The 12,978-nt window shown below is 37.0% G+C and overlaps 1 protein-coding gene across 2 annotated transcripts in view; it reads right to left on the reverse strand.

The window, feature by feature from the left end:
- The window catches only part of LOC150092535 (kyphoscoliosis peptidase-like), a 78,638-nt gene that overhangs the window by 17,975 nt on the left and 47,685 nt on the right, over nucleotides 1-12,978 (reverse strand). For both annotated transcript variants that reach the window (XM_090414410.1, XM_090414411.1), the window contains exons 3-4: nucleotides 3,694-3,809; nucleotides 1,502-1,606 (exon numbers count right to left, since the gene is read on the reverse strand). In XM_090414410.1, coding sequence (XP_090270536.1) covers nucleotides 1,502-1,606; nucleotides 3,694-3,809 — 221 coding nt within the window. The remainder of the gene's footprint in view (nucleotides 1-1,501; nucleotides 1,607-3,693; nucleotides 3,810-12,978) is intronic.

Below are 12,978 nucleotides of genomic sequence, written 5' to 3' on the forward strand. Positions count from 1 at the left end.
AGAAGTGGGGTTGATAAAGTTCCATGTTTGGTCTCTAGGGCAGAATTTCCGGACCAAGTTGAGAATAATAATAATAATAATAATAATAAATTAATTGGAAATCTATAGTCGATCATTTTTTGTAATCTTTCGTGGATTCGAGCCTTAGCTTAATGAGGTTTTTATTATTTCTATATTTGGTTTCAACTTTTCTTTATAGTCATGAATATATTAGTCTTCTGGATTCATCTCGATAAGTAAATGTCAGCAGTTCAATAGAACCAGCTCTTTTTCACGGAAGTTTTCTTACTTACATTGAAGCCAGCCGAAAGTAACAGAAACAAAATGTTTTCCTTCCTGTATTTTATTTGATCTTAATTAGGGTCAACCAGTTATTTTTTTTCCATAAATGACACGCTTAAACATTTACCATTAAACTTAGAAGAACAACACAAGTGATGTAGGATTACAAATAGTGCATTCAAATGGCAGAAATACCGTCCAAACAGGGCTCACAACGTTGAGTTATAATTTATCATTCTGATTGCCTGAAAATTCAGGCCATTCCTCATTTTTTAATAGTCTGTAACTTCCATGGTTAATAAAACCTCAGCTAATCCAATTTGTTCGTTACATATATGCCTTCCAAACTTCAGTTTAAAAATAGGTTCATTGAAATATTATTGATATTTTAGTGGATCGTAGTTCTGCCAAACTTACTCTTAAAAGTTGTCTGCTTCATTGATTTTTTTCCAGATTCTGAAAAAAGAAAATGCAAAACAAAATTGTGTAGACGTAATATACATCATCCAATTTATTCTTCTCGCACAAATATTTCTTGATTCAGATTAACTTAAAATTATATAAAATTCATCAGTTGAAAACATTCTGTTTCTAAAACTTCATCTAGGAATCTGTGGAGGCTTTCGTCTCCATAGCCATAGACTTTCTCGAAGAAAGACTGTTTCAAGTACGATTCTGGTTGTAGACTAGACGAACTGACCTTTCTTTAGTCTGCTTAGTCGGTTTCTGGCACGGGAAAGTAGAGTTTTCATTCTCCTCGAAACCCAGTAGAATAGAACCCAGAGCTTTCCCTGCTAGTGAGCTCACTCTCAGAGAAGACTGAAGACTTGAGGATGAAGAACGGGAGGATGTGAAAGAGACTCGCCAACAACAGCGATCCTACTTACGTTGGACAAGCTGAAGAAGACGATAAAGAAGTTTTATTGTAAGGAAAATGGCATAAACATATGCTCACTTAACGACACGAAGTAAATATATAAATAACATCATCAATGGATATCAAATAATGTTATTCAGTCAATTTTCTACTTAGGGTATCAGAAAAATGTTACGGTTGAGAAAAATGTGAAAATCCTGCTTTAAAACTAAACATGTGACCTTCTTTTCAGGTCTCCAATGCGACATGTGGTTTTCTCACAGTTAGCAACAAAATTGAGCTGATTTTAATTTTTCTATTATAATCAGACTGGAGTATTCTGTAAGGAAAGTTGCTACTCACCTGCACATTTCACTGAATAATTTGCAATAATCTTTACAGACTCCTTCCCTACGTTGGAGGACCTCTTCAGCTGTCATCTTGATATCCATATACCTCCAGTCATACCTGCAAACAACCAAAGTGAGTGACCTTTTAATTACCATCTCGCTCTGTTTCGGAGTATTGTTTGATAAAAAAGAGTAGACAGAAGCACTCAAGCTTGCGTGCCAACTTTGGTGGACACACACACACTCACGTTATTTGATACACGGAATCGCTAATCTTAACTTTCTGCTAACGAGGGGGGGAGAGTCGTTAATCAAGCATAAGTGAAACATTTCCATGCAAGAGCTGAGCCCGAGTAATGAATTAAGTGTAATCACGTTTGCTTTTATTGTTTCGTTTTTCAAGAATATTAAGATTTCATGAAATCTTTGAATTACTGCAAGAAATTTCGAGGAAATATCCGAATCTTAGAAATGATAAAATAATCCAGAGGAGTCGTAGCACTTCGTAGAACTCAATATCTGAAGAATTCGGTGAAGAGAGTGAATGAGTCATTTTGAAAACAAGGAGCTGGACTTCAAGCTTCTGAAAGTGAATGCAGATGGAAGAATTAAAGTGCACAAAACATAAAGGATTGCTATTATTAGAACAATAATAGAAACCATAGAAACAACTGTACATTGAACGAGAAAACTCCAATGAAAAAAAAAGCGTTTGGCGCTTTCTAAGAATAATGATTAACATTACGAATTCTCAATTAAAAATAACAATATAAAACTAAATTTTTATGCAAAAATTGAACGCACACTCGCTTGAATAAATGGTCAGCTGGATTGACCTTAAAATGTCACTCTCTTAATCTTCGTGATTGAATGAGTCCGGCAGTTCCTCGATGTCTGAAACAAAGCAACGAAGCAACTTTAAGTAATAGCATATATTACCATTAAAGGTTCTGTTGAATTTCTCTCACACTATATTGCCCAACGAACATCTCAGTCGAAGCATCCTTGATGCAATGAACATGCTCGGGGAGCAGCGCTTGAGGCATGTCATGTTTACATAGATGAAGACCACATGGATTTCTGAGAACGTGCGTGACATGAATGTGGAACATTTTTATGAAAATGAGGATTTAACCGGAAATGCCAAAGTGTAGCCTCATTCAAGAAGGCATAATTTTATAAGAAAAGGCTTAATGAGCTAGAGCACGTGTCACCAAGCAGTCTCATGAAAAGGCAATGATCGTTGCCATCTGATATTGCAAGAATTTGCTAAGCATTATGGTCTATTTGCTATCAGAATGTGTTCTGATCACAAGCACGTTCTGATGATGGAGAAATCAGTTGTCAGTGTTGTCTTTATTCTCGTGTTCTGTCACATCCCTCTTAAAATCATAAAATGTTCTGGCTCATTTTCCCCTTACAGGCGACTTCACGAGCGATCCTTTCTGCATTGGAAAAGAACGATGAGTTTGCTTTGCCTTTTCGATCTGACTTGCTCTGATAAAAGCCGTAGCTAAACCCGTATTTAGTCGCCATAAGTTGGCATTGACACTTAACATTTTTTTAAAAAAAATAAATGATCGCGAATGCGCGTGAGAGCCTTCTTCTTAGAATGATCAAGGACATCTTATCCGACTAATAGCCAGGCTCTCCAAAACTTCCAGTAAAACAAGTGACCTTTATTTTAGCAGTTACTTCTGTTTTTAAATACGAGATGATAATAAGTGAAATAAAACTCTTCCACCACTATACAAATTATTTTCCTCTATAGAAACTCATTTTTATCCAGCAATGCAGGGAAACAAAGACAGAAGACCAGGTCAATCTTTGTCCCATAAGTTTGACAAGATGATTAACATTCCCGTCTTTTGAAATTGTGCATCCAACAGTAAAGGCCTTCCAAATAAGAAACGACTTTTCATTATCTTGAAGTTCCGATTCTGTTAGAACTAATCATAATGATTGCAGGTGACAATGAATTTGATATTACTTATCATTTACATATTGGGTTTTGAAAAATGCCAAAAAAAAAAAAAAACATCATCCATTCTTTCAGCTGGTATACGAAAGAAATCTAAACGACTTTTTGTTTTAAATATTAAAATAAGGAAAACATATTGCTGAGAAGATATGGATTATAACACATCTACAGCATTCATGTTAAAAAAAATGTTGTTACTTTGAGAATATTCAAACGCTACTTACGTGATATTATTGGATATCCACCTAAAAAAGGCACGGACTTTCTGGACGTCAGTTTTGGCATTCGCTATGAGATAATTGACGAGATTCCTCACCGAAGACTGCGCAGACTCGGGTGTCTAGGAGAGAAGAGAAAAATGAAAAATCACTGAAAATATTAAATATTTTTGCACGCGAAGATATTTACAGTCTGAAAATATGCAAATTAACGTGTAATTTATGAGCTTTTCTGCATTAGGAATGATTTTTCGAAGAATCCAGTTCTTCAAGAGGAAGAACAATAAAACAGTAATGCGAATAGAAAGAATACGGAAAAACACATTTTGATTTTGTAGGTATTTGCACGTGCTTTTTGGGAAATGAAGAAATACTGAGCGCATGTGTCAAAAAAGATTTTTGTTTCTTTCCAAACTTCATGTTCGGAAACGAAATATCGAAGTGTCAGATTTCGCGAGTAGAATGATAGCTACAGATTGGCTAAAAGAACATGCGCAGTTTACAGAAGCTAATACATTAACCTCATAACCTTAGCTCTTTAGGCATAATTCCAATAAACAAATACTATTTTAAGGAAATGTCTGTTAGAATTAAAAGCAGGGGCGAATTCTCCATGCTTGCTATGCTTGCTGCACAAGCTCATTATTTGAGAAAGAAGTACTATTTATTTGTTAATCAATGCATGCATTTATAAGAATTCCATTTAGGCTTTAATTTTTGTAGACAGAAGACGTCTTAAGCTTGCGAGGCAATAATTGAGCTTGGCGTTGTGCATCGAAGGCAGATGCTTGCTCGGTTGTGGGAGCTTCTAGGTCCTCGCTACAGCAGTGTGATTTCATGCACGCTCATAGCATATCCGCTCCCTTCACGTCGTCTTAAACACATGCCAAAGTAGCTCTAACCAGTGAGCTTCAGCCAGCATTTATAAGTGTATGTGTTGCTGGGAAAATTAAGTTACAACCAACTTTTTATGACGATGTTATGGACCAGTTCATGAAGAAGAACCGTAGGGTAGAATTTGTATTCAAGTAGCTAAATTTAAAAAGATAGAATATCATTTGTAAAATAAATGTTCTTTTTGTATGATTAAATGTACATAAATTTCTAAATATATAGTTTTAAATGGCCAGTAATTCATTATTCCGCTAATCAGACTTCAATTACACCTCTCACTCCCTGAATGTAACAAGAGCAAGCGTGAATTTCAATACCAGCATTCGCGCCTGATGAAGAGTCATCTAGATCATGCGCAATAAAAAAAAGGTATGCTCAATGACTTGGCATGTCTTTTGTTGATGTTTTGTTACTGTCTGAAAGTATAACTTTAAGTACGGACCAGTTTCAAACTTTAACTAAATTATCCGCTCTCTGACAAGAAACCAGACCATTAAGTATCACGTCATATTCAGTGACACGCGATGTTTTTGTTCAAAGAGGTTAATTTACGGAAGGAGTTTTCCTCATTAATAAAAGCGAATCATAATGTGGATGCGTTTGTCAAAAGGAGACGAAATTGAATTATCCCATTCATTTCCTCTTTGGAACCCATTAAGTGTACACGATAACAATCATGTGTTCGTTTTAAAGCTCCCGAAAGATTTCTCAACTACCTTTTAAAAATAAATAAATAAATATTTAATTCATAACTGGTTGCTATTAGTAACGAAACTTCCCTACACGGGAGCTGTTTTAATTGTATGTTACAGTGTAGCTTCTTTGCAGTAGCATTGTGAAAGATACTTAAATATTTGATATCCTTTTGAATATCCACAATAGACTGTCCAATAAGGTAACCAAGTCCTGTGGTAACCATAACAATCGATACATCCATCCCATTGCTCAGATAGATCATTTGCAGACACTTGGTCACCTTGCAAGGGAAAAATACACAGCTGGACTTAGGATCGGTGTCGTTTTAGAAACCGGGTCAGCATTAGTAAAGATTACAAATGAGGTTTGATCACGAACTTACTACTGAATTTCAACAAAATGCCTTTTTTCCCATGTTCCTATGCATATTAGGCTTGTTATTACTTAGTGGATTGAAATTCGATTTTCAGAAAAGGTCTACTGTAATTGTAAATGCTTTAGACGGTATGGAAGCAAATGTGCTTATCCTATATGAACCTTAATGACGTCTGAGCCATAAGGTAACGTCTCATGATTTAGCCATCAAGGGAACTTATGTGTCTAGGCAGTAGTTTCGTCAACCTGGTCCGATCGGGACAGCTGTGTCGAAGTGGTGCTCATAATCGATTCGTCTAAAGGTCTTTTACCTAAGCACCGTTACAGCAAAAAATGAGAAATGTGTGCGCACACGCACATACATTGAAGGAGACAAGAGTCGTTAGTTTGCCTTTTAGCTGTCCATTGCATATTTTGATCATGTTCTGAAATGTGTTGCAGATTATGACTGGGCATGAAGTGACATTTGGAAGAACTGTGGCCTTTTAAATTAACAATACGTAAGTAGTGACAAAAATAAAAGAACATTCTTGTAAAAAAGTAGGAAAAAATAACAGCGACTTTTATTGGCCTGGTGGCATTTTTAAAAATGGAAATGCGATAAAAGAAAAACCAATAAACTGTTAGCATATACAAGAATAGTAATCAGTGTAGATGAAAATTACCTTAAACATATTTTTTAGGGTATATGTTATAGGGAAATGTTACTCATTTTTTTTTAAAAAAAAGGGTTTAAAAATTATATCGGATTCATTCATGAATGGAATATACTATAATTCACATAAAATGCACACAAACAAGCTTTGCGGGCAAAGAGCTGTTCACAATATAAGCTGACAAACAAGCTGCAAAGCTATGCGTGCAACTGTCAAAATCGTTTAATACAGAAAAACGTGCCCTTCCTAGCATAAACTGAAGAGAATTTACGTAATTCTCCCAAATGGCACTTAATTTAGCTGCCTACATCACTGATAATCAACGTAAACCACAGTGGGTTTGTTATGGATAACTAACAAAACAGATTTGTTGTTGTTCAGAAGCCGTATCGGTTAAAATTGAAACTTATTAACAAAGAGACCTTGGCTAGTTTTAACCCTTTGACAGTTGTCTAAACTGAATAATAAATCAGATTACAACAACTAAAACAATTCTTTAATTTGAGGTAATAGAATGTGTTTATTAATAATATAGCCATCAGTTTGGCGCATAAAATTAATCAATCACACTATTTTGAAAATGTAGACTTTTTTTATCCCAATGAAATTATGACTTCTCCAATCCGTTATTAGGATCTTATTTCTTATATCGTATGTAGTTGTTTTGAAAAATATTATTCCTTCGGCTTGTAATCTCGATATTTTGGGAGAACAAAATGCAATTATTCTAATTGCTTTTTTGTTCGTTTCTAAAGTCATTTCTTGGTTCTTTTTTAGTTATGTTTTAAGACACGACCTAATTCCCACTTCTCATTTTTCGAAACCATCAGGAACCCCAGTATGCCAAAAATAATGTCGTATGGAATTTTTCTTAGCGTAAAAAACAAAAAGACCTGCGATTGATAAATATTATCCTTGTGAAGCTTATGCAACCCCGATATCGTTTTTCAAGAGACGTCATGGTTCAGTGCGATCTTGAAATTTATTTTCAAGATCGCACTGAACCATGACATCTGCCATATTTTCACATTCGGTTTTTCTAGAAACTCCCATAGTTCTTGGAATTTAAATTGTAACCACATATTTTAACAGAGAACATTGAATAACGTGCATAGAGAATGCTGTTATCAACAAACTATAACTGTTTGTAATATACCACTAACTGGTTAAACTACTGACGTCATCGAGATTGTGAAACAAAACATAATTATCCAGTCCAATGCTTTAAGAATGTGTTTTATTTTTAAGTATATGTATTTAATACAACCATAGCTGTATGAACGTATTCAGATTTAAAAATAAATTCGAATCGGCCACACAATAATACTTGTGTGGCCGATTCGAATACTTGGACGTCATCACGTACACTTGGACGTCATCACGAACTACATTCAATGCTCTTGCGCAATCAACTTTGTATAAAAGTGGTGCTCAAAGGCAGCTATTTGGTTTGGATGAGTGAACTTGCCGCTTTGTGCAACAAGGCAGTTAATATTTGCAAAACGTTCTGTGGCTATCGCAGGCTGGCAGCTTGTCTCCAAAATTGGCCAACATCAATTTAATCACCGAAATTGAAATGTGAAAAGAACAGAACAATGAAGACAAACTACAGCAGATTCAACATGGTCGCAGAAAAAGAGACAAGCCCCCAACACACGGAATTAGCGGTTGGAGTCTGGTTAAACAACGATAGTGGAGTGAATGTGTGCAGAAAGTGTAAGGAATGTGAGGATTTAAAGAGTGTTTCAGGTCGCGAGGATGATATCGTTGTTGAAAGTGAGAATGTAGAAAATAGTGATATGCGAGGTTTGAATGCGAGTGATATTTGCGAGGTAGTACCAGATAGCTGTGAGAGAGTGGCGTTGACAGTGAGAATGAAGGTAAACACACAAATGTTTACATTTGTGTGCTTACCTTCAATCGCTTGTACACAAATCTCCGTACAAGCGATTGTTGTACGGAGATTCGTTAGTAAGAGGTGTGTTACTTGAGAGTTTAATAAAATCGTACCAACCTGGTGCGAACATTAAAGATGGAAGCGAGTCAATTAGAATGCAAAAGCAGCGGCCGAAAGAATTGATGGTACTAGCAGGAACGAATGATTTGAAAGGAGACAAAATGACTATGAGAGAGGATTTGAAGGAATTGCCTGAGGTAGCAAAAGAGAAGAGTGAGAGAGTTAGGATGGTGAGTCTATTACCGCGGTATGACAGTGAAGAGTATAGAAGGAGGGCCATAATTGCTAATGACATTATGAGTGAATTATGCAGGAGGAGTGGGGTGGAATTTGTGGATGTGTGGAGTGAGTTCGATGGGCGAAAGGATTTATATAAGATGGATGGTTTACATTTGAATGGATTTGGTGTACGGAGACTTGAAAAGGTGTTGAATGTAGTGGAAGTGGATGTGCAGAATCAGGGAAACTAGAGTTATTAAGGGGGGGGAGTATATATGCAGACTTTAGGGAGACAGTTGAGTGTATGAATGTGTGTAATATGCCCAAGCAAGTACGAAAGACAACAAATCAGAATGGGATAGTTAGTATAAGGCATCAAAATAGGGATGGGACAAATGGGCTTCTGCAATTCATGTATACTAATGCCAGAAGTATTAGGAACAAGAAGGAAGAATGTTTGGCCTTAGTTGGCACTTTCAGGCCATAGGTTATTGGCATTAGTGAAACATGGCTGACAGAAGATGATATAGCTAGTGGGATTGAATGTGAGGGGTGTGGTGTGTTCAGGAGTGACAGGGAGAATAAAATGGAGGGGGGGTTATTGATGATAGCTGATGAGCTACAGCCAAGGAGAATAGAAGTGGAACTGCAGGATAGAGAAAAGAACACATATTTGTGGCTATTTGGTGTGAGATTGAAATTAGACAAAATATACAGTTGGGTGCTGCTATAGGCCAGGTGATGGAATAGATGGTGGAGATAGTATGCATAAGCAAATAGAAGAAATGAGTGGAAGGAGGGTAATTTTATGGGCGACTTCAACCATGGTAACATTGATTGGAAGAAGGAGAGGACATATGGGAGGAAGGAACTGGATTTTATGCGGTTATTAAGGGATAATTATCTGCGACAGCATGTAATGGAAAATACTGGGGGTCAGAGAGTTCTTGACCTAATAATTGCATCTGAGAATTTGGCTGTAATGAATATGACCACGGTGCCACCAACTGGTGAGAGGGTCTTGACTTAGAAGGTGGCTAAAGGTGTGGAATTTACAATTAAGACAGGGTACATGTGGAATTATCGGGCTGGTAAGTATGACAAGCTTAGGAGTTTGATTGGTTCAGTGCCATGGCATGTAAAACTGCAAGTACTAGATGTTGGTAGTGCATGGGAGGCAGTTAAGAAGTGTTTGCATGAAGCAATGGCTGACTGTATACCTAGAGTCCGATTAATAAATCAATTTGGGGTTAAATGAATGAATAACACTATTAAGCTTGAGCTCCAAAAAAAAGAAACAACTATGGAGGGACTTTAAGGAGAAAGATGACCTGCAGGCACATGAACGGTATAAAGCGCAGGCCAGAAGGGTAACGAGTGTGGTAAGAAAAGCAAAAGGATTACGAAAGAACACTGGCCATGCAGGCTAAAGAGAATCCCAAACAGTTTTTTCGATATGTTGCAAGTAAAATAAAAAATGTATATGGCAGAATGATTTTGATGAATGCCGATGGTAAGGAAGTAACCGAATCAGTTGATATAGTGGAATTACTGACCGAGCACTTTGCAAGAGTATATCATCCAGGTGGTAACATTGCAGGAATGAATGAACCAATAGATTATACGGGAATTGTGGTGAATGAAGTGGAGGAGAATGGTCTATTACAAAACCTCAATGTCAATACATCTATGGGATTGGATGCTGTACCAGCTCGTGTCATACGTGAAGCGGCTAAAGAATTGTCAGTGTCCTTGACCATTGGGGGTGGAAAGAGGGGAAAATAGTTCCACTGCATAAATTACCGACCGATTAGCATATCGGGAATCGTTGTCAAGGTCTTGGAGAAATTAGTCAAGAGAAAAATACAGGATTGGATAGATGAAAATGGGATATTGTATGGGGGACAACATGGTTTTGTGAAGGGTAGATCATGCCTCAGTAACTTGCTCATGTTTTATAACACATTGACAGCTGAACTGGATAAGGGTAATGGGTTTACAGTGATTCTAATGGACCTTGCTAAGGCCTTTGACAGGATACCACATGGGATTCAATCAGTAAACTGCAGCATATGGGGATGGATATAGGGTTGGTGAGATGGATAGGAGGGTGGTTGATGGAGAGATATCAGAGAGTGGTTTATTCAGGAGTAGAGTCCAAAAGACGGCCTGTGACTAGTGGTGTGCCGCAGGGTTCTGTTCGTGAACCACTACTTTTCAATTTGTTCATTAACGATATAGGAAAGGATCTGAGAGGAAGTGTTCATTTGTTTGCTGATGATGCAAAGTCGGATAGAGCAATAGTGAGTGAACAGGATGTCAAAATTTTGCAAGATGATTTGGATAGTATGGAGGACTGGGCTAAGTAAAATGGATGTCAATTTAATGTGGCAAAGTATAAGGTTATGCATTTTGGGGTGAAAAGATTAGCAGCAGTATATCACATTGATGGAACCGTATTACAGGAGATTGATGAGGCCAGGGATTTGGGAGTGTTGGTGGATAGGGAGTTGAAGTTTAGGGGGCACATTGCAAAAGTGACTAAATCAGCTGATCAAATCACTCGGTTGCTGAAAAATACTATAACAAGCACAGACAAACAAGTTATTGTTCCTCTATATCGAGCCTTGATAAGACCCCATCTAGACTACTGTGCCTAGATATGGGCACCAGAGTTTTTTCCTGATGGGGAGAAGGTGGAGAGGGTCCAGAGGCGGGTGACCAAGATGAAAGCAGGTCTATGGAATAAACCCTTATGAGAACAGGTTGAAGATTTGTGGGTTGCAGAAATTGGTTGATAGGCGGAAAAGGGGTGATATGATTGAGACATTCAAATTACTGAAGAGTTTCTATAAGATTAATTCAGAAGATATTTTTGAGAATAGGACTGGTGGCGGGAGGACTAGGGACCATACATGGAAGCTGGACAAGAATGTGGTTAGCAGGGGTCTTAGAGCTAGGTTTTTTACTTGGAGAGTGGTGAATGAGTGGAATAAGCTGCCAGAGTCTGTTGTGGGTGCTATGACCATGAATGAGTTCAAGGCGAGGTATGATAGATACTGTGTTAATGTCGAATAGTTGTTCTTCACAGGATGTTAGAGCCTCCCTCGATGAGTCTGTCGACTCCCTGGAGTTGTGCGTAATAATAATAATAATAATAATAATTACATAGCCAGCTTTCAGGTAGTCTTAGAATAGAGAGCGCGCTCAAGGTGTGTGTGTGTGTGTGTGTGTGTGTGTGTGTGTGTGTGTGTGTGTGTGTGTGTGTGTGTGTGTGTGTGTGTGTGTGTGTGTGTGTGTGTTATTTACCCCAGAAGTGCGTTTATCTCTTAATAGGGTGCTAAAAAAGAGTTGTCACATGTAGTTGGGTGATTAATAAAATGTAAAAATTCATATTTAGGGACGGTATTTATTTTCGAGGCATTTGCGGTCATCGAAGAAAATCTGTTCACAACTCCAAGGTGTTTTACTGTCCCTTAAGGAGATCCAACTTGTATAATTAATTATATAATGAAGAATATTATAATATTCTTTCATTAATGGGAATTCAACCAGTTGGGAAACGCACCTTTAAGCCTCTTACAAAGACGATCTCTTTTTTTTCTTTTCTTTTTTTTTTTTTTTTGCAAGCGTTTCTGATTTTCTTTTGGTTGGGGGGGGGGGGGGAGACAATAACAACCAGGGATGTCATCAGCTCAGATCGCGCCCTCAGGCAAACAATTAAATATCGCCCCTGATGGATTATAAGACAAAAATATAAAAAATCTCCGATTGCTATTATATTTTGTTTTCATTGCAAAAGAAACATTAATGCAAAATGATTACAGAATAATATTAATTAAATGTTTACTCTATGGGGATATTGCACAATAAAACTGTTTATAAGCTCTTCTAAATGTAAAGGATATGCTACGTACTCCTTTATCGATATAGTTGCTACACCAACCAATCTTTCTTGGGTCATTGCTGTTCGGAAATAATTTTTAATCAGTTTAAGCTTGGATAAACGTCTTTCCGCTCTGCTAACAGTTCATGCTAGCGTAGCGGCGGCGCCTACCGCAATATGGCTGAACGTTTAGCCATCGTCATGTCGAAGAATGATTTTTATAATTAATTAAATTTTTAGTTATCCTATCTAGTTGACCGATATGTAGCAGAAGTGTTAAATATATTAATCTGTCTAGAGATCTAGAATTCCATCTCCGGAATAGGACCAGAACTCTTCCTATGGGAGGCTTGAAGGGTTTTAAAAAGGTTCAAGTTTGGTTTGTAGAGCAAATTTCGAGATTATCTAATCCCTTAATCCACTTCGGGTACCAATGTGCGATAGGTTTGTATATTTTGATAAATGGAAGTCATATTAAAAAAAAAAAAAACGTAAGATTTTCTCTACAATACAAAATGTATCATTGAGTATCAACAGTTTTTTAATAATTAGTTTGAATTGCTGGTTAGAACCTAATAGTTTAGACACTGAAACTAAATAGCAAACAC

This window comes from Typopeltis vanoorti, chromosome 25 (assembly GCF_054136105.1).
Source record: "Typopeltis vanoorti isolate ZY-2024b chromosome 25, IOZ_Tvanoo_1.0, whole genome shotgun sequence".
NCBI classification, from domain to species: domain Eukaryota; kingdom Metazoa; phylum Arthropoda; class Arachnida; order Uropygi; family Thelyphonidae; genus Typopeltis; species Typopeltis vanoorti.